The sequence below is a fragment of the Bufo gargarizans genome, chromosome 1, assembly GCF_014858855.1.
Source record: "Bufo gargarizans isolate SCDJY-AF-19 chromosome 1, ASM1485885v1, whole genome shotgun sequence".
Lineage (NCBI taxonomy): Eukaryota > Metazoa > Chordata > Amphibia > Anura > Bufonidae > Bufo > Bufo gargarizans.
Genome location: NC_058080.1, coordinates 39,289,220 through 39,313,671, shown reverse-complemented (window position 1 = coordinate 39,313,671; position 24,452 = coordinate 39,289,220). Strand labels below are relative to the sequence as shown.

Here is a 24,452-nt window from a genome sequence, read left to right as displayed (position 1 = left end):
AATTGTGGTCACACAGCTAGAAAGCTTAAATTAGGCAAAAGATCATAAAGCTGGAGAGACAGGCACGGAGGGAATCGGTCATTTGCACTAAAACACATGACATGAATTAATGGCCGTTATATGGCAGAAATAGTCAAAATTAGTCGTTTTGGTTAATGTTCAACTTAAAGGGAGTGTCATGTACTTTGTTTATGTAAAACTGCTGAAATCACATTGTAGCTCGCATGCAGAGTTCACAAATGGTGCCTTTTATTGCTTTGTCTGCTGCTCTGACTTTGAAACCATATGCAAATGAGCTTGTAAGTGCCCAGGGGCATTGTCTATTGCTGCAGATTGCCGGGCCCCCAGGCGACAGGAACATACTAGGCTGGCTTACAGCCAGACAGGTGAGGAGTTATCACTGAGTAACGCCTGGGGGCCCGGGCACTTGCAGCAATAGATAACACCCCTGGGCACTTGCAAGCTCAATTGCATATGGCTTCAAAGTTCATTTTTTTTGGACCATCAGAGCAGCAACATACCATTTGTGAACTATGTGTGCGACCTGTGGTGGTGCGATTTGAGCAGTTGAATAGATGGCAGACTCCCCATGTGCCACCTAAATGAGCAAACAATTACAAGTGGAAGAGCTGAAGGCGCCCACCCTGCCACCCCCTGCATGGTCAGCCAAAGATAAAGGAGAGGAATGAAGACATTGAGAGATGTCATAAAACCCTGCTGAGATGATTCGAACAGGAACCATGTTCATATGGTCGTTATGAGTCCCAACAGAGTTGCATGTCCTAAAACAAGGGGTGTAGGGCTGCAGTAAACAATTATTTTAGTAATCGAGTATTCTACCGATTAATCGAGTACTCTAATAAGAAAAAATGAATTAATAGACTGGTTTTCTTTATAAAAACTCAGACCCCCTGCCATCAGTCCCCAACACCCTTCATTCCCCCAAGTGCATCAGTTCTCCCCAGTGCCATCAGCTCCGTTCCCCCAGTGACTTCAGCTCTCCCCCACCCCAGACCCATCAGCTATACTCCCCTAGTGCCTTCAGCTCTCCCCCACCCCAGTGCCATCAGCTCTCCCCCACCCCAGACCCATCAGCTCCACTCCCCCAGTGCCTTTAGCTCTCCCCCACCCCAGTCCCATCAGCTCCACTCCCCCGATGCCTTCAGCTCTCCTCCACCCCAGTCTCATCAGCTCCACTCCCCCGATGCCTTCAGCTCTCCTCCACCCCAGTCTCATCAGCTCCACTCCCCCGATGCCTTCAGCTCTCCTCCACCCCAGTCTCATCAGCTCTCCCCCACCCCAGTGCCTTCAGCTCTCCCCCACCTCAGTGCCATCAGCTCTCCCCCACCCCAGTCTCATCGGCTCTCCCCAACCCCAGTGCCTTCAGCTCTCCTCCACCCCAGTCTCATCAGCTCTCCCCCACCCCAGTGCCTTCAGCTCTCCCCCACCTCAGTGCCTTCAGCTCTCCCCCACCCCAGTCTCATCAGCTCTCCCCAACCCCAGTGCCTTCAGCTCTCCTCCACCCCAGTCTCATCAGCTCTCCCCCACCCCAGTGCCTTCAGCTCTCCCCCACCCCAGTGCCTTCAGCTCTCCCCCACCCCAGTGCCTTCAGCTCTCCCCCACCCCAGACCCATCAGCTATACTCCCCTAGTGCCTTCAGCTCTCCTCCACCCAGTGCCAACAGCTCCCCCTCCAATGCCACCAGCTCCCCAAGTCATCAGTTGCTCCCCCTCCCACTGCCATCAGCTTTCCCTCCAATGCCACCAGCTCCCTTATGTCATCAGTTGCTCCCCTCCACTGCCATCAGCTCCCCCTCCAATGCCACCAGCTCACCCATGTCATCAGTTGCTACCCCCTCCCACTGCCATCAGCTCCTCCCCCAATGCCACCAGCTCCCTTCCACTGCCATCAGTGCCCAGCTGCAGCGCCAGTGAACTAAAACGTCCTGACGATGTGTGTACGTCAGGATCCAAAGCAGCGTTGTGCGAGCAGGCGGGTGACCACGGAGCGCGAGTAATAGCAAGCTCTTACTCACACTCTGTGGTCACATGGCACAAACAAATCATCGATTCTATTCGATTGATTAGAGGATTTTTTTGTGTCAAGTTAATCGATTAATTTGAGTAATCGTTTCAGCCCTACAGGGTTGTTAAACTCATTTTCACTGAGGGCCTCATCAGCATTATGGTTGCCTTCAAGGGGGCGTTTAGCAGTTGGAGCTCAGAACGCAAGATGGTTCTGCTCCCTCTGCCAAGTACTGGCTGCTTTCCAGTTTACACTGCAACTCTCATGGGTCATAGAAAATGATGTGGTGGGCCACATTCTGCCCGCGGGCCTTGAGCTCGACATGTGTCCTAACTGATCATGGGTCAATTTTGCTGCTGGCTGGTATGTAGCAACTCAACTTTTTAAAAATATTTGGGTAGAAAGTCTTTAATATCCATGTCAAAATTTGGGCAAAACACATTTTTATACTCGTGATCCCATGCATGACGTTCAATGTAAAAGAGGAACTTACCCAGCCCTATAATGCCTAAGGTCTCCCCCCGAATTCGAGCAGCACCGGATGCAACTTCTCTTATCTGCTCCACGCTCTGGACTCTTGTGCCTTCTCGTAAAGCTTGGTGCAGCCACGTTGTTCTCCTGTACAAGTTCAGAATGTGGCACAATGTAGAATCCGCCGTCTCTTCTACGGACGCTGCTGGCACGTTGCACACTGCTATACCTGGATGAATTGTCAAGTAATAACAAGACTGACTGTTAGTGTTTTGTACTTACTACACACCATAATAATCATTTTGGATGAGTCGTAACCCCAGTAAAGTCACTGCGACCTTCAACTATCAGAGATTTATGCCCAAGATTGGAATAATCATTTACCGTATTTTTCGCTCCATAAGACGCAAAAGCGTGAGGAAAACAGCAGTGCGTCTTATGGAGTGAATACTAATGAGCGATTCCATTAAGGGATCATCAGTATGCACAGAGAGCAGTGAGGGTACAGCTGCACCTGGCTATACTCCCCACTCCCTCGTCTTCTTCCGAGAGCTAAATTGTACCTGCCCTGACTATGTACAGCATCAGAATGTAGTGCACTATGACGTGATTCTGTGTGATGGCAGGTCACAGTGCAGCTCTTGCCTGCATAAGATTAGCGAGCGGCAGGTGTCAACGCGATCCAGAGAGGGAGAGGTACGTTTTTTTTGTCTGATGGAGTTTGGGGGTCTAATCTAAGGTCTGAGGAGGAATGGGGTCTGATACAGAATGGAACTTGGGGGTCTGATCTGAGGTCTGATGGAGCTTGGGGGTCTCGTCTGAGGAGGAATGGGGGGTCTGATCAGGGGAGGAATGGGAGTCTGATATAGAGGTTTGATGGTGCTTGGGGGTCTGATCTGAGGTTTGATGAAAAATATTTTCCTCCTCTATATTCTAGGTGCATTTTATGGTCCAGTGTGTCTTATGGAGTGAAAAATGTGGTAGGTTAAAAAAAAAAAAATAGATGAAAAGTTGGCCAAGTAGAAAATGGTCATTAGCTTTGGTCCCCCATCAGGTAAACCTTTTACAAAATTGTGTTAAATTCATGCCGAAAAAGAAAAAGCCAGGACTTTTTAAGCCATTTATTACTCAGCACTGTCTGTTTCTGGACTTACCGGTTTCTGAAGAACCACTATTCCTTAAGGGGTTTGCACACTTTTTCGATGGTAGGAGAAGGTCAGTACTGGCCTGAGGCACTGTATCGTTATGGGGGGTTCAAATAACAGGTATCCATAAAATCCCATCTGTAGGGGTATGGAAGCTGGGATCTCCTAGTTTAGGTCATAAAAGCCTAGGGTGACAAAACTCTACTGCTGGCTACACACTTCAGATAGCTGTCAGCCAAGCACACTCTTTCAGTCGACAACGTGGATTTTTTAAAATAAAATTTAACTTCCAAATAATGGCCATTTTTTTTGTTTTTGCCTGGCTGAAGACTCCCATCTGTGACTCCCATAGAAGTCTTCACTGAGAGGTTTTGTTGGTCTCCTAACTTGACAAGTCTTCTTTTTATTAAAAATGCATGTCTGGTAATTTGGCCCATGGCTTCCAGAACTGTAATTGATGAAAGTAAAGGACTAATTGATACCTAGATCTCCGGCTGACTTGATGTCAATGTTGTCAAACCCACTCCCAATTCGGACAATTATTCGAAGAGCCTTGAACTTCTCCAAGTCTTCTCGCGTTAAAGTGATCGTGTGATACATCAAGGCGCCCACTGCCTCGTTAAGTACCTGAAAATAAACACAGGGACCTCGTTATACTGACTGCTCCTCATAACGGTGCGGCCGGGGATCAGTCTAAGGATTGTGGAGGACCCGGGGCAAAGCACTGCGTGAGGTCCCCCCTTATTACAATACAAGTACAAAAATATAACATAGTTATACAGTGCCATTCAATGCCCTCCCACATAATTAGACAGTACCATTCAATGCCTGCCCGCATAATCCTACCAGGTAATGCCCAACTAATAAGGAAGTTCCATGCCTGCCCACATAGTTCTACTACGCAGTGCTCACCCACATAATTCCACCATGTAGTGCCCAACTAATAAAGCAATTCAAGGCCTGCCCACATAGTTCCACTACATAGTGCCCAACAGTGCCATTCAATGCCTGCCCACATAATTCTAACATGTAGTGCCAAAATGTACCCAAATAACAGTGTTATTAATTGCCTGGCCAAACAGTTCTACCACGTAGAGCTCTAACAACAGTGCCATTCAATGCCTGCCCACATAATTCTATCATGTAGGACCCAAATAATGGTGCAAACAATGCTGTACAGGGCACAAAAAATCCCGATCTGTTAGATCTCCATTCCTCCATGGCTCCGGTGCCTGAGAAAAGAGATTCCTAGTTTGTTTGCTCCTCATAGTAGAGAAAGGGAGGTAGAAGTCCTGGGATTATTGTCCCACTTGCCCCCCTCATAGTTTGGGTCGCCCTGGTTCAGCTCATGTACAAGTGGTCTTCAATTATACCAGTGCCTAAAATTTCAAGTTAAACGTCATTTACACAAGTGTATTTATTGAATAGATATGGAAGGTCCTAAAGAAGGAGTCAATGTTGGGCGCCGCGCAGTCATGACAACATGTGCAAGCTCCAAAACAGCACTGTAGACTTGCTGTACAGAAACACAACGAGTGGGATCTATGCGACATTCCAAATGACCACAAGATCTAACATTTTTTACACCAGGTACCTGTTCTTCTTGAGGAGATGCATCTGGTATTAAGTCTCTAAGCAATGCTTCTTGGGAAAATAAATGCAAATTAGCTCTCCTCTAGAAGAAAGAAAAACGTCTCTACAGTGCCACCTACAGGTGACTATCTTGTAAGGCAACAGCACCCAAACCAGACCAGAAACAGTCTAGGGTTAAGTGCACCTTCTTATAAACCAGAAGAGCTTGAAGTCTTCAAACTATGCACCCCTCACCCCCGCAACCCTACAGCTATGCAAATACACAACCCTAGGCTTAACGCAAAGGGCTCTGACACAGGCTTTTACTATAATGTCATTCCACTAGGCTTGCATAGAAATTCTAGGCAGTCTGCCTCACGTCCTCTATAATCACTGCTGGAAGGATTGCTGAAGCAGGAGGATTTTCTTATCACCAGCGCAGCAATAACAGCTCAACCGGCTCAGAAGCAAAAATGGTGACAGACCGGAGGGGCACTTCAATTTGGGTTTCTATCCCCCTTCCCCGAGCAGGGTGGGATTATAGGTCTCGGTGGATATACATTAATTGAAAGGGGAGGAGAAGGAGAAAGCAGGAAGGGGAAGAGTGGACACCTGAGCCCCCAAGACTAGAGAGAATACCAGCCGCACCTGCACCCAGGTCCCTTAGGGGAGCAGTAAGCTTGACAAGTGTAAAAACACAAAAAAATACACCATTTTACATTAGGAAAACATTAGAAAAAAAAAAATCACTATGGTCTATAACCTGTGGCTATCAGGGCATGATGGGAGTCATAGTTTTCCAACAGCTGGAGAGTCGCAGATTGGTGTACATTCATTCAGCACTGACTGGCCACTGGAGAATAGTAGGACTTGCTGCAAGAAGACATCTCACGAGTTCCTCACAGCAGCGAAGGAACAGCATTCATGCTGCGTCTATCCTGTAACAAAATCAATGGGTGTCCCCAGCCCCGTCACGTAACAGGGGACCGCCATATACTGTATGAAGTGCCTGAGGACCATCAGTCTTTTTTCTCACTGTCATCATTGCAATTCAGCAGTCAAAATAGCAGCGTCCTGCCCCAGCCCTGGGACCAGACGCCATCTACATGGAGGTTGTAGGCTCTCAATGTGTTCATGAGCACACTCTAGTCAACATTATAACCATTCAACTCTGAGTTACATCCTGTATTATACTCCAGAGCAGCACTCACTATTCTGCTGGTGCAGCCACTGTGTACATACATTACATTACTTATCCTGTACTGATCCTGAGTTACAACCTGTAATAGTGACTCTGCCAGCAGAATAGTGAGTACAGCTCTGGAGTATAATACAGGGTGTAATTCAGGATCAGTACAGGATGAGTAATGTATGTACACATTGACTCCACCAGCACATTATAACCATTCAACTCTAAGTTATATCCTGTATTATACTCCAGAGCTGCACTCACTAATCTGCTGGTGCAGTCACTGTGTACATACATTACATTACTTATCCTGTACTGATCTTGAGTTATATCCTATATTATACTCCAGAGCTGCACTCACTATTCAGCTGGTGGAGTCACTGTGTACATACATTACTTATCCTGTACTGATCCCGAGTTACATCCTGTGTTATACTCCAGAGCTGCACTCGCTATTCAGCTGGTGGAGTCACTGTGTACATTGCATTACTTATCCTGTACTGATCCCGAGTTACATCCTGTATTATACTCCAGAGCTGCACTCACTATTCTGCTGGTGCAGTCACTGTGGACATACATTACTTAGGCTACTTTCACACATCCGTCATGGATCTGCACAAACGCATCCGTTGAGATAATACAACCGCATGCATGCGTTCAGAACGGATCCGTTTTCTATTGTGCTATATTGTGTCATAGAAAACGGATCCGTCCTCATCGACTTACATTGTGTGTCAGGATGGATCCGTTTGGCTCAGCTGCAAGCAGCGTTTTGGTGTCCGCCTCCAAAGCTGAATGGAGACGGAACTGATGCATTCTGAGCGGATCCTTTTCCATTCAGAATGCATTAGGGGAAAACGGATCCGTTTTGGACCGCTTGTGAGAGCCCTGAACGGATCTCACAAGCGGAAAGCCAAAACGCCAGTGTGAAAGTAGCCTTAGAGTCCATTCACACGTCCGTAACGTGTTTTGCGGATACACGGATCCGCAAAACACGAACACAGCAATGTGTGTTCCGCATTTTGCGGACCGCACATCGCCGGCACTATTAGAATATGCCTATACTTGTCCGCAATTGCGGACAAGAATAGGACATGTTCTACTTTTTTCAGGAACGGAAATACAGACCCGGAAGTGTGGGTCCACATTTCCAGAGCCGGGCCGCACATCGTGCGGCCCCATAGAAATGAATGGGTCCGCAATTCCGTTCCACAAAGTGCGGAACGAAATTGCGGATGTGTGAATGGACCCTTATCCTGTACCGATCCTGAGTTATATCCTGTATTATACCCTAGAGCTGCATTCACTATTCTGCTGGTGGAGTCACTGTGTACATACATTACATTACTTATCCTGTACTGATCCTGAGTTACATCCTGTATTATACTCCAGAGCTGCACTCACTGTTCTGCTGGTGCAGTCACTGTGTACATACATTACATTACTTATCCTGTATTATACTCCAGAGCTGTACTCACTATTCTGCTGGTGCAGTCACTGTGTACATACATTACATTACTTATCCTGTACTGATCCCGAGTTACATCCTGTTATAGTGACTCCACAAGCAGAATAGCGAGTGCAGCTCTGGGGTATAATACAGGATATAACTCAGGATCAGTACAGGATACGTAATGTAATGTATGTACACAGTGACTCCACCAGCAGTATATTGAGTGCAGCTCTGGAGTAAAATACAGGATGTAACTCAGGATCAGTACAGGATACGTAATGTAATGTATGTACACAGTGACTCCACCAGCAGAATAGTGAGTGCAGCTCTGGAATATAATACAGGATATAACTCAGGATCAGTACAGGATAAGTAATGTAATGTATATACACAGTGACTCCACCAGCAGAATAGCGAGTGCAGCTTTGGAGTATAATACAGGATGTAACTCAGGATCAGTACAGGATAAGTAATGTAATGTATGTACACAGTGACTTCACCAGCAGAATAGTGAGTGCAGCTCTGGAGTATAATACAGGATATAACTCAGGATCAGTACAGGATAAGCAATGTAATGTATGTACACAGTGAGTGCAGCTCTGGAGTATAATACAGGATGTAACTCAGGATCCAGACATGGACAGCATATTTGCCACTAGCTCACATCCTACGCATTGAACTTCCTAATTTTATCAGACACCCTGGCCCTCAAGGCCAATAATGTAGGCGGACGGAGGGGGCCCGTGTTACGTAACCGCAGCATTTCACATAATAGAAGCCGATCAGGCGCAGTCATCATCTACGCGCTCTCCCTCCCGCTGAAGAGATTTCCAGCGCTGGCTGGGCCTAAATGGCTGCAACATGTTGCTGCGCTCTTATTTGCAAACACCGGTCAGACACAATCGGCTCTGCGGGCGCATTATTAGCAGCTCTGGGGTTTCCCATTATCCTCAAATGCTCTGTGATCTGTACTCAAAAGATGAAATCTGGTGGCAGCGTTAAATACTGGTCGGGCAGGGAGAAAATCCGAGTGGAGACACAAGCAGAGATGTAGCAGAGTTGGGTTTCTCATTCAGCACAAAGGATTACAAGGAGTTATCTGTGTTATGGCTACACGCAGTCTTCTAGTAAACCAATGTGCAGATAAGCCTTTTCAGCTCTGCTACATCTGTATTCTGCAAACTTCTAGTTACATTGAAGTGAACCAGGATCAGGTGAGATAGAACATGCTGCGGGCGATTTTGGGGAACTTTTAATAGAAGATTAGTCGTATTGAGTAAATCTGAGAACCATCTTTTGGTAGCATTAACCCTTTCCTGGACAGCCGAGAGTGGGAAACATGGAAATGCTTTTTGAATGGGGTTTGGCTATAAATAATCCCTTATAAAATGCCCTGCCTGTGCAATCAAAGCAGGATTTGCACTTTAAGTCATTATCCTTCATCCTACAGCAGTGACAGATGTAGCAGGATTACACAGGATCCACCATTTACAACAGGTGATGGTCACTGCTCACTCACTCCCCCTCCCTGCACAATGACCTCTGCTCAGGTCACACAGCACTCTACAGGTTAAGTCATCTCCAGACTACATGTTCCTATGTCTATGATGCTGCTGTAAAGTTTATCTGACTGCTTTCAACAGCAACTCAGGCAAGATGGCCACCCCCTTAAGGGTCCATTCACACGTCCGTTTTTTCTTTCCTGATCTGTTCCGTTTTTTGCGGAACAGATCAGGACCAGATCTGGACACATTCATTTTCAATGGGTCCTGGAAAAAAATCGGACAGCACAATGTGTGCTGTCCGTTTCCGTTGTTCCGTTCCGCATGTCCGTTTAAATATAAAACATGTCCTATTCTTGTCCGCAAAATTCGGATCCTGGTACAATACAAAGTCAATGGATCCGCAAAAAACGGAAGACATTCGGATGTCATTCCGTATGTTATCCGTTTTATGCGGAATCCGTTCCTGGAAACACATAACAAATTATTATTATTTTTTTCAATTTTTTTTCAAAGAAATCCAAACAACTTTATTTGATTATTGAACTTTATACATGTTTCCGTTTTTTGCGGATGCGCAAAAAACATATGACATGCGGAAACATTTTCAGGAACAACGGATCCGCAAAAAACGGACCGAAAATCGGGATATAGGAAAATACTGACGTGTGAATGTAGCCTAATTACGTATGTCCAGAAAAAAAAAAAATAGAGTAGAGAAAAAAATAGGAATTTCCGTCTGGTCTGAGTATTAAAAAATAAATAAATAAATATATAAAATAAAAATATATATAATCATTCATGAACTTCTTTCTACAGACAGACCTATTACGCTCCACTGCCATTCTTACGGCTCATACACGTGAACGTCGGCCGTGCCCTTATTGAGGCCTACAAATAGCGGGGGGTCTGCAATATACAGGCCCGACCGTTTTTCACCGATTCAGGAAGGTGTGGTGCTGAACGGAGGCATGGAACCGCGAACCTGTCCGTGCCTCCACACTGCAAAAAAGTAGCACGTACACTACTTTTAGGCGGTGCGGACATGGGTCCACGTTCACATATGGCAGCCGTACGGCCGGTGTCTGTGCATTGCGGACTGGAATTTGCAGGCTATATACACACACACATATATTTTTGGAAAGGTTATATTTAACTTTATATAAAAAAAATAAAAAATACTGCAATTTTCGCACTGGCCACTAGGCTTAATAATAGCGGCCGCTTCTTGGTCTGTACAGATCGTTTTTTAGCAGTCTTCTCATTATCATTACAGGCAGGATTACACCTTTATCACCTTTATATAGATAACGCAGGATCCATCATTCACAATAGGCGATATCGCAGCTTATCTGCTCCCTCCTGACCTCCGCACAGGTCACAGAGCATGCCTAAAAAGCTCTCCCTTAGAAGTCAACGAGGTCCCAGCCAGACCATTATGTCTGTGGAGCATGGGGCTGCTGTAAAGCATCTCTCTATTAACAATAGCTCAGGCAAGATGGCCGCCCCCATAATCATGTTCAGGACATAGAATTTTTATTTATTTTACAAAATGAAAACAGATTAAGAAAAATAAAAGGTGTGTGTCGCACGGTAACGCATCAAATTTATTAACGGGAATGTAATTTAGTCCAACATTTTTTATTTTATTTAGACTGGGGTCTTAAAAAAACATCAGCCATTACTTTACAAGTGAGACTACTTGCAGTGCAGTCTGCTCCGCACCGATGGCCTCCGCTCGGGGCTCAGCTCTAAAGCCGGTGGAACCAGAGCGGGATTAGAATGGAAAGTTCTAGGGGGTTTCCTAGATCCGCCGGTGTGACGAGCCTGTGTTCTCCCGAATGACCTTTACAAAAGCAAAAAACGTCATGTGTCATTTGTACTTGTTCATTACCCAACTTCTCAAGTACAAGGGGAAGTTAATGTGTTCCCTTGGAAAATGCAGCTTCTTATTTAAAAAATGGGGGGGGGGGGGGCCCGCTTACAGCAAGTAAAGTTTATTCTATGCACAATGTAAAGAGTAGAACTGAATACAAGTGTAAAAATTATTCACAATTGTAAAGATCTCTGCTTGTTGTCATAAGAACTCAGGCTACCCCTTTAAACTGGCTAAAACAACAAATGAATGTATACTCCCCCGGTTTCCCTTCAGCAACCTCCTGCAATGTGCTCCGGTCCTCACAGCTGGTCTGGGTTTTTCTGGCAGCAGCAGTGATGCTCCGTGCACAGGCTACCTCTGCAGCCGATCGCTAGCCTCAGCCACGCACGGGACATCTCTGCTGACACCAGTGATCAGCTGCAGTAGTGATGCTCTCTGCACAGGGCACAGGTTACCTGTGATGCCAATCGCTGACCTCAGACCAGTAATCGGCTGTGGAAGTGATGCTCCGTGCACAGGCTACCTCTGCAGCCGATCGCTGGCCTCAGCCACGCACGGGACATCTCTGCTGACACCAGCGATCAGCTGCAGTAATGATGCTCTCTGCACAGGGCACCTCTGATGCCAATCGCTGGCCTCAGACCAGTAATCGGCTGTGGAAGTGATGCTCCGTGCACAGGCTACCTCTGCAGCCGATCGCTGGCCTCAGCCACGCACGGGACATCTCTGCTGACACCAGTGATCAGCTGCAGTAGTGATGCTCTCTGCACAGGGCACCTCTGATGCCAATCGCTGGCCTCAGACCAGTAATCGGCTGTGGAAGTAATGCTCTGTGCACAGGTTACCTCTGCAGCCAATCGCTGGCCTCTGCCATGCATGGGACATCTCTGCTGAGGACACTGATCGGTGGCAGTGGTGGCGTTCCATGCACACAGGTCACAAAAAAAAAACAACGCAGCGGTGAGGACAGGAGCGAAGCGCAGAAAGAATGAGCGGAGAAAATGGGCAAGTATCAATTCATTTGTAATTTTAGGCATTTTAAAGGGGTTGCCCGAGTATAACTTGGACAACACCTTTAACAGGAATCTTTATTGTTTACATCTAGTGGACCATAAAATTCACTCCTGGTCATGTGACGGACACACAGGTGGATGATTCGATACAGGACATAGCTCCAAAAACTGCACTGTGACCCCAGGAGCAAACTAATACCAGCTAGTATTATTTAGGAATCAACGGGGTTATCCAACCCTTATAAAGGCCCCTCATATAGGTAATACTTACCCAACTCCCTGGCACCCGCATCGCTCCTGATGCCCACACAGCCGCCACTGCAACTCCCCGTCTCGTGGATCAACATCCGGTGAATGGGGGGCAGGCCGCGACAGGGATGGCCCCCAACCTCAAAACCCCCCACCCCATTGCGGGATATTTTGATGCGCGTGACAGGGAAATGGAATGGTGGCCATGCAGGGATCAGGAGAGACGCGGGTGCCGGAGAGCGGGGCAAGTATAATCTATATGAGGTGCCCGGGCATTATGGGGGTCACTATAGGGGTTGGATAACCCCTTTAAATATGGGAATTATATAACATTATTATATAGGCTATTTCCATAAGTATTCTGTGTTACTGCTTATTATTGCAGCACTATATGGCGATATTATGTGGGCTGCACAGTTACCCGGCACAATATGGTGACTTTGTGTAGGTTGAAATGACAAGACCAACTGACTAAAAATTGCAAACATGGGCCCTACTTTGTTTTTTGGCATAGGATCTCATTTTCTATAAAAAAAAAACTGCCCTGTTGAGACCACGAACGTCCTGTGCAATCCTGTACTGGTCCGTACACACAAGGTGCAGTAGTGCGTCGTGCATCTGTGCCCTGCATTTAATGCTCTCACTGTATACATCAAAATTATCCACAGGACTCCATTCACCCCACAGGGTCAAAAATGGCCTCCTGGGCTCCATCAGGCTGATATATTTTTGACGGTACATATATGTGCAACAGACGACTTTCCTACACAATGGGCCTAAGCTGCGGCCATTCGGAGACATATGTCACTGTATGTCTACAGTCACAGTGGTACTGTATGTAAAGTCACTGTATACATTGAGAAACCTTAACACCTCTGACAAAAGGCTCTATAAAGAGTGCGAAGAGCTTCACAATGACAGGAACCAAGACTAGACCTGTACGTACACACACTGACAAAAAATATACCGCACCCAGATAGAAATGTCAGATTGCTGCAAAACTCGACGTGCACTTATGTCTCGGGCATTGATTACAGGTGTGGTCTCATTGGCTCATGCCACAATACAGCGTAAAACGGCTTCCCTTAGTGCCCTATAAAAAGACTCAGAGGATACTTTTGGGTAGTGTACCTTTTTGTGAGAGATCGTTGACTGCTCGACGTGCCTTCACGACACACTCATTTTGCACAGTTGACAGATTTTGAGAGGATGGTCATTTTGACTCACCATCAAGGCCGTTCTGTCCTAGGGTTAGGCCATATACCGGTATCACGATATACCGCGGTATTAAAAAAACTGCGATATCGCTGTTTCCTAGTTACCGCTGTATTTTGTGACATGTGCACTGATCCCTTCAAAATCTGCGTCCGCAGCCGCCCACCCCAGCATGATTTCATACCAATTGCTGCCCGCAGCGACTACCCCGGCTCCTCCATGCAGGCTCCCATAATGCAGTCTCCGCCCACTGACGTCTGAATCAGATGACAGACGAGGCGGCGCAGGACAGGACAGGAGCGCCACCAACACTTCCGCTTACAGCCTGCAATACACCTTCTAGTAGGAGATGATACACAAGATTAAAACCACTCGTTCTGGTACAGAATTAACCCTGTAATGATTTTGTTGTTACTAGAAGTCAATCGACTAGTTACAGATAACCGAAATGGTGAAAAATGACATATAAAAAGTATAACAATTAATGTCTCCTTGTGGCTGTTCCCATACAGTGTAACGTTTCCTTGTGGCTGCCCCCATACAGTGTACCGTCTCCTTGTGGCTGCCCCCATACAGTATAGTGTCTCCTTGTGGCTGCCCCCATACAGTGTAACGTCTCCTTGTGGCTGCCCCCATACAGTATAACGTCTCCTTGTGGCTTCCCCCATACAGTGTAACGTTTCCTTGTGGCTGCCCCCATACAGTGTAACGTCTCCTTGTGGCTGCCCCCATACAGTGTAACGTCTCCTTGTGGCTGCCCCATACAGTATAACGTCTCCTTGTGGCTGCCCCCATACAGTATAACGTCTCCTTGTGGCTGCCCCCATACAGTATAACGTCTCCTTGTGGCTGCCCCCATACAGTATAACGTCTCCTTGTGGCTGCCCCCATACAGTATAACGTCTCCTTGTGGCTGCCCCCATACAGTGTAACGTCTCCTTGTGGCTGCTCTCATACAGTATAACGTCTCCTTGTGGCTGCCCCCATACAGTGTAACGTCTCCTTGTGGCTGCCCCCATACAGTGTAACGTCTCCTTGTGGCTGCCCCCATACAGTATAACGTCTCCTTGTGGCTGCCCCCATACAGTATAACGTCTCCGTGTGGCTGTTCCCATACAGTATAACGTCTCCTTGTGGCTGCCCCCATACAGTACAACGTCTCCTTGTGGCTGCCCCCATACAGTACAACGTCTCCTTGTGGCTGCCCCCATACAGTACAACGTCTCCTTGTGGCTGCCCCCATACAGTATAACGTCTCCGTGTGGCTGTTCTCATACAGTATAACGTCTCCTTGTGGCTGCCCCCATACAGTATATGGTCTCCTTGTGGCTGCCCCCATACAGTGGAACATCTCCTTGTGGCTGCCCCCATACAGTATAAGGTCTCCTTGTGGCTGCCCCCATAAAGTATAACGTCTCCTTGTGGCTGCCCCCATACAGAATAACGTCTCCTTGTGGCTGCCCCCATACAGTATAACGTCTCCTTGTGTCTGCCCCCATACAGTATAACGTCTCCTTGTGGCCGCCCCATACAATATAACGTCTCCTTGTGGCTGCCCCCATACAGTATAACGTCTCCTTGTGGCTGTTCTGATACAGTATAACGTCTCCTTGTGGCTGGCCCCATACAGTATAAAGTCTCCTTGTGGCTGGCCCCATACAGTATAAAGTCTCCTTGTGGATGCCCCCATACAGTATAACGTCTCCTTGTGGCTGTTCTCATACAGTATAACGTCTCCTTGTTGCTTCCCCCATACAGTATAACGTCTCCTTGTGGCTGCCCCCATACAGTATAACGTCTCCTTGTGGCTGGCCCCATACAGTATAACGTCTCCTTGTGGCTGGCCCCATACAGTGTACAGTCTCCTTGTGGCTGCCCCCATACAGTATAGTGTCTTCTTGTGGCTGCCTCCATACAGTATAACGTTTCCTTGTGGCTGCCCCCATACAGTATAATGTCTCCTTGTGGCTGCCCCCATACAGTGTAACGTCTCCTTGTGGCTGTTCCCATACAGTACAACGTCTCCTTGTGGCTGTTCCCATACAGTACAACGTCTCCTTGTGGCTGGCCTATACAGTACAACGTCTCCTTATGGCTGGCCCATACAGTACAACGTCTCCTTGTGGCTGCCCCCATACAGTATAACGTCTCCGTGTGGCTGTTCCCATACAGTATAACGTCTCCTTGTGGCTGTTCTCATACAGTATAACGTCTCCTTGTGGCTATTCCCGTACAGTGTAACGTCTCCTTGTGGCTGCCCCCATACAGTATAACATCTCCTTGTGGCTGTTCTCATACAGTATAACGTCTCCTTGTGGCTGGCCCCATACAGTTTAACGTCTCCTTGTGGCTGCCCCCATACAGTATAATGTCTCCTTGTGGCTGCCCCCATACAGTATAACGTCTCCTTGTGGCTGCCCCCATACAGTATAACGTCTCCTTGTGGCTGCTCCCATACAGTGTAACGTCTCCTTGTGGCTGCCCCATACAGTATAACGTCTCCTTGTGGCTGCCCCCATACAGTATAGTGTCTTCTTGTGGCTGCCCCCATACAGTGTAACGTCTCCTTGTGGCTGTTCCCATACAGTATAACGTCTCCTTGTGGCTTCCCCCATACAGTGTAACGTCTCCTTGTGGCTGCCCCCATACAGTATAGTGTCTCCTTGTGGCTGCCCCCATACAGTGTAACGTCTCCTTGTGGCTTCCCCCATACAGTGTAACGTTTCCTTGTGGCTGCCCCCATACAGTGTAACGTCTCCTTGTGGCTGTCCCCATACAGTATAACGTCTCCTTGTGGCTGCCCCCATACAGTATAACGTCTCCTTGTGGCTGTTCCCATACAGTATAACGTCTCCTTGTGGCTGCCCCCATACAGTGTAACGTCTCCTTGTGGCTGCCCCCATACAGTATAACGTCTCCTTGTGGCTGCCCCCATACAGTGTAACGTCTCCTTGTGGCTGCCCCCATACAGTATAACGTCTCCTTGTGGCTGCCCCCATACAGTATAACGTCTCCGTGTGGCTGTTCCCATACAGTATAACGTCTCCTTGTGGCTGCCCCCATACAGTGTAATGTCTCCTTGTGGCTGCCCCCATACAGTATAACGTCACCTTGTGGCTGTTCTCATACAGTATAACGTCTCCTTGTGGCTATTCCCGTACAGTGTAACGTCTCCTTGTGGCTGCCCCCATACAGTATAACGTCTCCTTGTGGCTGTTCTCATACAGTATAACGTCTCCTTGTGGCTGCCCCCATACAGTGTAATGTCTCCTTGTGGCTGCCCCCATACAGTATAACGTCTCCTTGTGGCTGTTCCCATACAGTATAACGTCTCCGTGTGGCTGTTCCCATACAGTATAACGTCTCCTTGTGGCTGCCCCCATACAGTGTAATGTCTCCTTGTGGCTGCCCCCATACAGTATAACGTCACCTTGTGGCTGTTCTCATACAGTATAACGTCTCCTTGTGGCTATTCCCGTACAGTGTAACGTCTCCTTGTGGCTGCCCCCATACAGTGTAACGTCTCCTTGTGGCTGTTCTCATACAGTATAACGTCTCCTTGTGGCTGCCCCCATACAGTGTAATGTCTCCTTGTGGCTGCCCCCATACAGTGTAATGTCTCCTTGTGGCTGCCCCCATACAGTATAACGTCTCCTTGTGGCTGCCCCCATACAGTATAACGTCTCCTTGTGGCTGCCCCATACAGTATAACATCTCCTTGTGGCTGTTCTCATACAGTATAACGTCTCCTTGTGGCTGCCCCCATACAGTATAACGTCTCCTTGTGGTTTCCCCCATACAGTATAACGTCTCCTTGTGGCTGTTCTCATACAGTATAACGTCTCCTTGTGGCTGCCCCATACAGTATAACGTCTCCTTGTGGCTGCCCCCATACAGTGTAATGTCTCCTTGTGGCTGCCCCATACAGTATAACGTCTCCTTGTGGCTGCCCCATACAGTATAACGTCTCCTTGTGGCTGCCCCCATACAGTATAACGTCTCCTTGTGGCTGCCCCCATACAGTATAACGTCTCCTTGTGGCTGCCCCCATACAGTATAACGTCTCCTTGTGGCTGCCCCCATACAGTATAACGTCTCCTTGTGGCTGTTCCCATACAGTATAACGTCTCCTTGTGGCTGTTCCCATACAGTATAATGTCTCCTTGTGGCTGGCCCATACAGTATAACGTCTCCTTGTGGCTGTTCCCATACAGCATAACGTCTCCTTGTGGCTGTTCCCATACAGTATAATGTCTCCTTGTGGCTGTTCCCATACAGTATAACGTTTCCTTGTGGCTGCCCCATACAGTATAATGTTTCCTTGTGGCTGCCCCCATACAGTATAACGTCTCCGTGTGGCTGTTCCCATACAGTATAACGTCTCCGTGTGGCTATTCCCGTACAGTATAACGTCTCCTTGTGGCTGCCCCCATACAGTATAACGTCTCCTTGTGGCTGCCCCCATACAGTATAACGTCTCCTTGTGGCTGCCCCATACAGTATAACATCTCCTTGTGGCTGTTCTCATACAGTATAACGTCTCCTTGTGGCTGCCCCCATACAGTATAACGTCTCCTTGTGGCTGCCCCATACAGTATAACATCTCCTTGTGGCTGCCCCCATACAGTATAACGTCTCCTTGTGGCTGCCCCCATACAGTATAACGTCTCCTTGTGGTTTCCCCCATACAGTATAACGTCTCCTTGTGGCTGTTCTCATACAGTATAACGTCTCCTTGTGGCTGCCCCATACAGTATAACGTCTCCTTGTGGCTGTTCTCATACAGTATAACGTCTCCTTGTGGTTTCCCCCATACAGTATAATGTCTCCTTGTGGCTGCCCCCATACAGTATAACGTCTCCTTGTGGCTGCCCCATACAGTATAACGTCTCCTTGTGGCTGCCCCATACAGTATAACGTCTCCTTGTGGTTTCCCCCATACAGTATAATGTCTCCTTGTGGCTGCCCCCATACAGTGTAACGTCTCCTTGTGGCTGCCCCCATACAGTGTAATGTCTCCTTGTGGCTGCCCCCATACAGTATAACGTCTCCTTGTGGCTGCCCCCATACAGTATAACGTCTCCTTGTGGCTGCCCCCATACAGTGTAACGTCTCCTTGTGGCTGCCCCCATACAGTGTAACGTCTCCTTGTGGCTGCCCCCATACAGTATAATGTCTCCTTGTGGCTGCTCCCATACAGTATAACGTCTCCTTGTGGCTGCTCCCATACAGTGTAACGTCTCCTTGTGGCTGCCCCATACAGTATAACGTCTCCTTGTGGCTGCCCCCATACAGTATAACGTCTCCTTGTGGCTGCCCCCATACAGTATAGTGTCTTTTTGTGGCTGCCCCCATACAGTGTAACGTCTCCTTGTGGCTGCCCCCATACAGTATAGTGTCTTCTTGTGGCTGCCCCCATACAGTGTAATGTCTCCTTGTGGCCCCAAGTGTTTTTTTCTTCTAAATGGGCATTTATCGCGATAAATTTCTTAATATCGTTATCGTGGGAATATTTTTGATATCGTCCAACCCTATTCTGACCTAGCTGTTAGTAGGTTTTGGGATCAATGGTTACGCGAGGACACATGGTAAACTGCCCAGACAGACCACCAGTAGACAGGATCATTTGATCTGCTGACAAGCACGAGCAGCTCCATAGTTTCGTTGTCCACCATCCAGACACATGTAACACCTTCATTACACCCCTGTCTCTGCCTGGACCATTTCCAGGCGCTTAGCAGAAGGAAATTTGGTGTCATGACACCCATTTCATATCCTGCCAGCCACCATCGCTTTCGTTTGCAGTGGTGTACTGCTACAGGCTGGAACAGTCTCGTCATTAGTGATGGATCCAGGTTCTGGGATCCCATGACAGTTGGGTTTGAGTATGGAGGACGCACGTTGAGCGCTTCAATCCTACTTTTGCTGTGGAGCTACACACTGCTCCACCGCTGGTGTGATCATCTGGGGGGGAGCCATCACATACGACTGTTGGTCACGCCTAGTAGTGATATTGGGGATACTAACAGCTCAGAGCTATGTGCAGGAGATCCTGCGGCCACGTGTCACCTCTCATGGCCGGGCTTCCAACTGGTGTTTATCAGCAGTATAATGCTCGCCTGCACACACAAGGGTTTCCCAGCGATGTCTCCTCCAGATTATAACACTTCCTTCGCTGTTCAGTCCCCAGAATCATCACCAATCCAGCATTTATGGGACCAGCTGGGCCGTCAGCTTCAGCAACCTACAAATGTACAGGATCTACAGACCCAGCTGTAACATCTGCCGGCAAATGTGCCGCAGGATACCATATAGAACCTGTATGCCTCCATGTCCAACCGTATCTTATTCTATCACCAGGCTATAGGCCGTATGTCATCTGGTATCCAGACTAGAGGCCGTAACGCATTATGTATCCAGGCTATAGGTGCCCTATAGGGTCTTAGAGCCTCCTTTCAACTGCACAATTTTCCTCAAGAAATGTCTCCTTTCGCTCTAATATTGTGATCACTTACATATATCATTATATTCAGATAGGGAAAGTTTCATTCCATTTCAACAACTCCTTGGTGCGTTATTTTTTTTGTCAATGAATGTATATGCAGTAGTAATCCCCTCTGTATGGAGATGAATGATCACCACGGTGATCGGTTATCCCATAACACTTACAGCTTGTCGGCAGCACATACCTCTTTACACAGGACGATGCGCTGCTTCCAAACTACTATTTTATGTGCCGCATAAGCAGCTTTGCAGTAACAGGCCGGCCAGTACACAGTGGACAGCGATGTGTTGATTCCGGACCCGGTTCCAGTGCTTCTGAATACTGCTGACTGGCGCAAGTACTGGGAGTCGAACCCCTGCCGATCGGACATTGATGACCTACAAATCCTACGGATGGGAACACTGTGCTAGGGCAGTTGGAGACAGAAACTAAAATCTAGTACAACAGGCAAATGTTATGCAAATAAGTGGGTAATTAAGGCCAAACCAAAACGGAGCCATCGTCAAAGACAGGCTTCAATTCCCTGGGTCTCTAAGTGGAAGTCCATGTATTGTTGGAGTCACCATTATGCTGCTCACACTATACACTGTCCCAAGGCTTTCTACAAAGATGCCCTCCTCGTTTTTAATTAGCGTTGGTCGTATTTTTACATATGCTCAACAAAAAAATAGCTCCTTTGCATTGGGGTACGCTCCATTGTAACCCTGCTGCCCGCTGACAATCATTCTGGCCCGCTTTCACGCCAAGCCTAAGAGCTGCAGAGTGACAAGAGAGAGGAATCAATGCAGTAGTATGGACATGCTCTCACCCGCCTGTGGACTACCTGCCAAATCAGCACCTCGAGACTGGGCTTGCACACAAATGAATGGACTTTCTTTGACTGAAGACGCTCAGCACCATGCACTGGCTACCCTCCAAGAAGCAAAAAATATGCTGGACAAGGGCCCAGGCTCGATTCACAAATGGTTGGCGGGGGGGGGGCTCAATTATTTTTCATATTTAACAGGTTCCTTGCTCATTTCTTCAATCCTACCTGCGGAGATGAGTGCTGAGCAGCATCTAATACTGAAAATTTAGATAATGTTGTAGCAATAAGATGCAGACTCCAGCATAACGGAAACCAGACGTATCCGTTATGCAGGCCATAGACTTCTATTATGACGGAATGAACAACAGAATACCTCCAATTCCGTCATGGAATCGCGTTATGGTCCGTGGTAACGGAATCCATAACGCAATTCACATTATACCACAACACAAACTGAAAACAAAATATGAAATGCGCTCATCCCTAGCAGCTACCCTAAAAGGGTTTTCTAAAAGTCTGATATTGGCGACTTATCCTCATCACTATCTGATTGGTGGGGGTCCGACTCCCAAAGCTCCAGCCAATATACTGTTTGAAGATGCCGTGTCCTCTTCCTAGTCCGTCAGTCAAATGGACTAGGTGCGGCTCAACCCCATTCAATATCAGGCACAGCCGCTATACAATGTACGAAGCTTGCTTGGCTAGCCGTGAGGAGGCCACTGTGCTCACTGGAGCGCCATGGCCTCTTCGAACTGCAGATCAGCTGCCGGAAGTCGGACCCCCACCAATCAGATACTGATAACCCATCCAACCATTTCTGTAAAGACAAAACTAGTATAAAATTAGAAAAAGTCACCAATTTTTGCGTAAAACTGTAGCCAGCATAGACGAGTTTCTGGTGCATGGCAGAGATGCGCCTGGTAAACAGGCATCTGCCTCTTCATAAATTAGGCACATCTCAAGCCAGTGCAGGGAGATCAAGACTGGCGTATGGATGCGCCATGAAGGCGTCTTGATAAATGTCCCCCTAGGAGTACAAAAACATTTGGCTATTCTACAAAGAGGATGGGGTTTGCGTTGCTTTACCTTCTCATGGATTTCCTGCGTGGACTGTGCATCGCAGAACGCCACTGTGGCTACGTCTTTGAGGATTGGCATTTCTACTGTACAATCCCTGCCATCCAGCAGGGCCACAAGTGGGCGCGGGTGCATGGGCCCATTCATTATCGGAGGTCGAATGCCTAAAAAGAAAAAAGAAAGAAAATTAGGACAGCGGTCTTGACAGAGAGCATGGATTTGCCATGAGAAAGGTAATATATGACAAGGAAGTAAAGAGCACAATCTATAAATTTTATGATTTTCCGAGTAAGTTTCTACCTGGCATGAAGTCACTTATTTACTCAGGAAATGGTTATGTACTTTTGTGTTGACTTTATCAGATAATTATAATTACTTAAACATTGAGTGATGAAAGGAAATTTTGCTATTAGCCAGAGCAGATCTTGTTCTGAAGACCATCTACACCGTACATAAACTCAATTGGTGCCAAAGGTTGCCATGTAAGGTTTAATTGGCATTGCAGAAACGCTTCACCCAAAATAGGACTCCTTGCGATCGGCTAGTTGTGGACCTACTTGATCAAAAAGGGTTGGTCCAAGACAGTTCCAGTTCAGAAGAGTGATCCATAAAATCCTACAAGCCTGTATCTGAACCTGTAGATGTTTTCTGATGAAACCCCAAGGAGGGTGAAAAGCTAAAAGAAGCTCCAGTCAAAAATGAAATTCTTATGTTACTTGGAATCGCCAACCGAACAAGAAATCTAGCCATAGATACAAAGAATCCATTCAAAAGTAAAGACAACCTAGGATGAGACATTTGTAGGACAAATTCCCTCATTATGAAAGTCCTTACGATAAAAAAGTTACCCCAGAGGGTAAACTTGTGTTGGCATTATCTACCGACAAGAAAATTTCTAAATAGTGCCTAATGATATTCCAACCAATGAATCTACAGACAAGATTTTTATGGTTCATAACCAAATATTTATGACTCAACTAGCTTGTCAAGGGACATAAAAAGTTCTCTGTCTGGTTCTCAAATATGAAATTGTAAAACTTACTAATATAGCATAATAAAGGTGCACTAAGTCCTGATTTCAGCCCACCTCTCCTAGTCTCCTTTCAGTCTCCTCTCCTAGAACATCTTTCGTATTCTTTCTGGGTACAGACAAGTGTCGGAATAAAGGTGGAAGTAGAGCTTCCTGGACCATACGAGAGGGATTTGAAGTCAGGACATCGGTGCAGATATCATCATTTAGACTACCATATATTAATAGGGTTATTATTTTTATGCCCCTGGACAACCCCTTCAGCATTTGTTTTTTGTATTTAGAGACAGGACCATGAAAGCCAGAGAAGACTTCAAGATGTTTCACATTGAAGCTGCCATTTAAATGTACATTCCCTAAATTTTCCAAATCCCATTTTTACGAGAAGCGTTTAAGGTCAGATGACTTGCTTACGAATACTTGGAATATTTAGACTTTACATTCCTTCATAGGCGCCTAACGTTGCAATCTCTTGGATTATCCATCATAAAGAAAGTTTGCGAAGGGTGAAGTTTTTAGATATTTTTTTGGGCAATGAATGATACAATAGACCTTCTATTGCGTGCCCACACCCCTCAGGAATTGTTTGCCTTCAGCTAGAGATTTGATAAACTGCCCATAGAAGTTATTTAGTTTCTGGATGTAAACCTGGAGTGTACGGTTACTGGTTACAGGAACGAGTTCACACAGGATAACACAAAAACAACGGAACTGCCTTTTTCCCATCTTTCTCTTGGACACCAGCCAATGCCTTGAACTTTTCCCCTTTGTTCCAACGTTTCAGTCAATGATCTGATTACATGACACATCCAGACGTTACTAATGTAGTTTCAAACTAGAACAACCTATGCCTCTTGTACTAAACTGGACTAAAACTTGGGAGATATGGACCGGTACAACCTATGTATGTCCAAGTAGAAGAAAGCCTTTACAACCTGACAAGGCATACCTTGGCTGCTTTTATCAGGCCAAGCAAAATTATGGATTGTTAATTTCTATATACTTGATCATCGTTGCAAGATTAACAGAAGTCTTCATATGCAAGTAGAATATTCTTTTTCCCAGAATTCAGAGGATTATTGCCTGACCTATAAAACTCCTTATGCCTACTAGGAGCTCCCCTTAAAGGGTTCTACACCTTTTTATTACTGATGTACTATTCTTTAGATAGATGATAAGCATCTGATCAGTGGGGGTCCGACACCCAGGCCATTCATATTAGTTGTGACATGACTGGGCATGCGGGAAACAGCGAGATGTCCATGGAGCTACTGCGAGCGCCTCTGCCTTCTCAAACCGCTGGGTCGGTGTAGGTCACA

At 46.9% G+C, this 24,452-nt stretch overlaps 1 protein-coding gene across 8 annotated transcripts in view; it reads right to left on the bottom strand.

The window, feature by feature from the left end:
• CTBP1 (C-terminal binding protein 1) overlaps positions 1 to 24,452 on the bottom strand; it is a 291,924-nt gene that overhangs the window by 30,482 nt on the left and 236,990 nt on the right. For all 8 annotated transcript variants that reach the window (XM_044294954.1, XM_044294936.1, XM_044294982.1 and 5 more), the window contains 3 exons: positions 22,113 to 22,267; positions 4,124 to 4,268; positions 2,519 to 2,725 (listed from right to left, as the gene is read on the bottom strand). In XM_044294954.1, the coding sequence (XP_044150889.1) occupies positions 2,519 to 2,725; positions 4,124 to 4,268; positions 22,113 to 22,267 (507 nt within the window). The remainder of the gene's footprint in view (positions 1 to 2,518; positions 2,726 to 4,123; positions 4,269 to 22,112; positions 22,268 to 24,452) is intronic.